The following is a 3,457-nucleotide window of genomic DNA, read 5'->3' as shown; positions in this document are numbered from 1 at the left end:
GAGTCCAAGAATCAGTCAAGGGGTATTGCTTCAAGAAGAGTGCCATACTTGAAAAGGGAGATGGACTAGATGAGAAAAGTTATGGATGAAATAAAGGAGAATATGAGATGGGCGAACCCCGTGGATGACTTAGTTCACTGAATGGACTCCCTTTTCATGGCTTCCATCAATAGTCATCCCCTACCCCCAAAATTCAAAATGCCTTCCTTGGATTCATATGATGGAAATCGAGACCCGTGTGTTCACATCACTACCTTCAAGACCACCATGCACCTTAAGGGGTTCCAAGCAAGATTATGTGTAGAGCATTCGCTACCACACTAGGACCAGAGCAGGTGTGGTTCAGCAAAATACCCCCAAACTTTGTGAGCTCATTTGAGCAGTTGAGTAAGTTGTTCGTCAATAATTTTATTGGAGGGCAACGCCAAAAGCGTTCCTCTTCTAGTTTGCTAACTACAGAGGAAAGGGAAAATAAGAGTTTGCGGTCCTTCATTACTCGGTTTAATAGAGAAGCCTTGACGGTAGACGAAATGGACGACAAGTTGTTATTGGTTGCCTTCCATAATAGGGTAAACTCTGACTTGTTCATCCATAAGCTTTACGAGCAAGAACCACAGACTATGGCCGAGCTCTTCCATTCGGCGTAGAATTTCATGAATGTTGAGGATGCGATCATAGCCAAGAAGAGGAAGAGAGCAGAGCATTCGGAAGCAGGTCACCTGCGTCATCCCGATCAAGGTCCTCGTCCCAAGAAGGCTCGGGCAGAAGAGAAAAGGGAAAGAGATAGTAAGAAGGCGAGTTCTTCAGCGAGAAACCAACAATACACTCCCTTGAATACGCCACTAGAGCAAGTGCTTATGCAAATCAAGGACGATTTGTCCTTGAAGTGGCCAGAGAAAATGATAGGAGATCCTAACAGGCGCAATAAGAACGAGTATTGCCGCTTTCACAAAGGCCATGGGCACGACATGGACGAGTGTTTTGATTTAAAACAACAAGTAGAGAATCTTATAAGACAAGGAAAGTTGAGAAATTTCCTTGGACAAGACCACAAAGACGAGAAGCTGAAAGCTAAGGTGCAAAATTCATCACGGCCTCCACTTGGAGAAATAAGAGTTATTATAGGAGGAACCTCACCAGCACAGTCATCCAAATCAAGGAAGACATACCTGAAGGTGGTGCAAAACATCCAGGTGTCTAGAAGATTTCCCAAGACGAGGAAAGCTGATGAGCAAGCCATCACATTCACAGACGAGGATGCTGAAAAAGCTCACCACCTCCATGACGACGCGATTGTCATTACCCTGCTCATTGCCGATTATACGACCAGGAGGGTGTTGGTAGACAATGGTAGCTCGACAAACATTCTGTATTACCCTGCTTTCCAACAAATGAGGCTAGAACGAGATCAATTTCAATCAGTGAATTCACCATTGGTGGAATTTGGAGGAATGAAGGTGCAGCCTGTGGGCAACATTACATTACTGGTGGTGGTTAGAGTGTATCCGCAGCAGATAGCCAAAGAGGTAAACTTCCTTATTGTTGATTGTTCATCATCATATAATACTATTATTGGAAGACCAACTTTGAATATTTGGAAGGCGGTAACCTCTACCTACCATTTGTCTGTCAAATTCCCTACTGAGCACGGAGTGGGCCAAGTAGAAGGAGATTAGTTAGCCACCAGAGAGTATTATTTAGCCATGTTGGCGATGGACGAACACGTACATACAATGAGCATAGACGAGAGAATGATTGCAGCGGAACCCACTGAGGTGTTAGAAGATGTCCCTTTGGACGAGAGCAGACCCGAGAAGTTCACTAGAATTGGGGCGAGCATGGAAGAAGAGACAAAGCATACTCTGGTCTAGTTTTTGAAGAAAAGCCTTGATGTCTTTGCATGGAGTCATGAGGACATGCCAGGTTTTGATCCAAATGTCATTACTCATCATCTGAATGTATGCCTTGACTCCAAACCAGTGCATCAAAAGAAGAGGGTTTTTGCTTCTGAACAAGACAATGCCATCAAAGAAGAAGTCCAGAAGTTGATTATCGCGGAGTTCATCCAAGAAGTTTATTATTTGGACTGGTTGGTGAATGTAGTCATGGTAAAGAAGGCTAACGACAAGTGGCGGATGTGCGTGGACTTTACTAACTTAAACAAGGCTTACCCAAGGACAGTTATCCATTGCCACGCATTGACCAGCTGGTGGACTCGACGGCAAGTCACAAACTGTTGAGCTTCATAGACGCCTTCTCAAGCTACAACCAAATAAAGATGGATGAGACAGATCAAGAGAAGACTTCATTCATTACTAGCCAAGGGTTATTTTGATACAAGGTAATGCCTTTTGGTTTGAAGAACGCAGGGGCGACTTACCAAAGACTGGTTAACCACATGTTCCGTCCTTAAATTAGGCGAAATGTGGAGGTTTATGTAAATGATATGCTAGTAAAGAGTTTGGACGAGGAGAAGCATCTGGATGACCTTCAAGAAACTTTTGACATGCTTCGGTAGTATAATATGAAATTAAATCCAAGCAAGTGTGTTTTTGGAGTCTCGTCAAGAAGTTTTTGGGGTTCACGGTTTTGCATAGAGGAATTGAGGTGAATCAAGACAAAATCCAGGCGATACTAAATATGGAACCACCGAAGAACATCAAAGAAGTCCAGTCCCTCACTAGATGAGTTGCTGCCCTTAACAGGTTTGTTTCGAAAGCTACTGACAAGTGTTTGCCATTGTTTAAAGTCCTCAGGAAGGCATTTGAGTGGATGGACGAGTGTCAGAAAGCCTTCCAAGACCTGAAGGCTTACTTTACGACAGTGCCATTGTTGAGCCCATCTGTACCTAGAAAGGAATTGTACTTGTATTTGATAGTGTCCCCACACGCTGTGAGCTCAGCATTGGTTAGAGAAGAAGGACGAGTTTAGAAACTAGTTTACTATACGAGCCGAGCACTAAGAGGAGCGTAAGGACAATATCCGATGATGGAGAAGCTAGTCTTTGCTTTGATCACGGCTTCTAGAAAGCTGAGACATTATTTTCAAGCTCATGTTATCAACGTCCTATCGGATCATCCCTAAAGAAGACAATGAACAAGTTGGAAGCTGCAAGATGACTAATCCAATGGGCAGTGGAGCTTAGTGAGTTTGATGTCAGATACTAGCCAAGAAGCGCGATAAAGGCACAAGCGTTGGCGGATTTCATTGCGGAGTTCACCCCTAGCCAGAACGAGCTAGACAAAGACGTAGGAGTTGAAAGGTGGGTTATCAATGTAGACGGGTCATCCACACTATACGCGGGAGGGATTGGAGTCATAATAAAATCCTCGGAGGGTGACAAGTTGGAGTACACAGCCTGTTTACAGTACCAAACCACCAATAACGAAGCTGAGTACGAAGCTCTACTCAAAGGGCTAGAATTGGCTTAGTCCCTAGGGGTGGAATTAATAATAGT

The 3,457-nt window shown here is 44.0% G+C and overlaps 1 protein-coding gene across 1 annotated transcript; it reads left to right on the top strand.

Moving 5' to 3' along the window:
• Positions 1 to 899: 899 nt before the first annotated feature.
• LOC142628703 (uncharacterized) lies at positions 900 to 2,049 on the top strand. Its single transcript, XM_075802749.1, has 2 exons — positions 900 to 1,526; positions 1,981 to 2,049. The coding sequence occupies exons 1-2, from the start codon at positions 900 to 902 to the stop codon at positions 2,047 to 2,049; spliced, it is 696 nt and encodes a 231-aa protein (XP_075658864.1).
• The last annotated feature ends 1,408 nt before the right edge of the window (positions 2,050 to 3,457 follow it).

Source organism: Castanea sativa, chromosome 3 (genome assembly GCF_040712315.1).
Source record: "Castanea sativa cultivar Marrone di Chiusa Pesio chromosome 3, ASM4071231v1".
NCBI lineage: Eukaryota > Viridiplantae > Streptophyta > Magnoliopsida > Fagales > Fagaceae > Castanea > Castanea sativa.
This window is presented reverse-complemented; position numbering and strand designations above follow the sequence as displayed.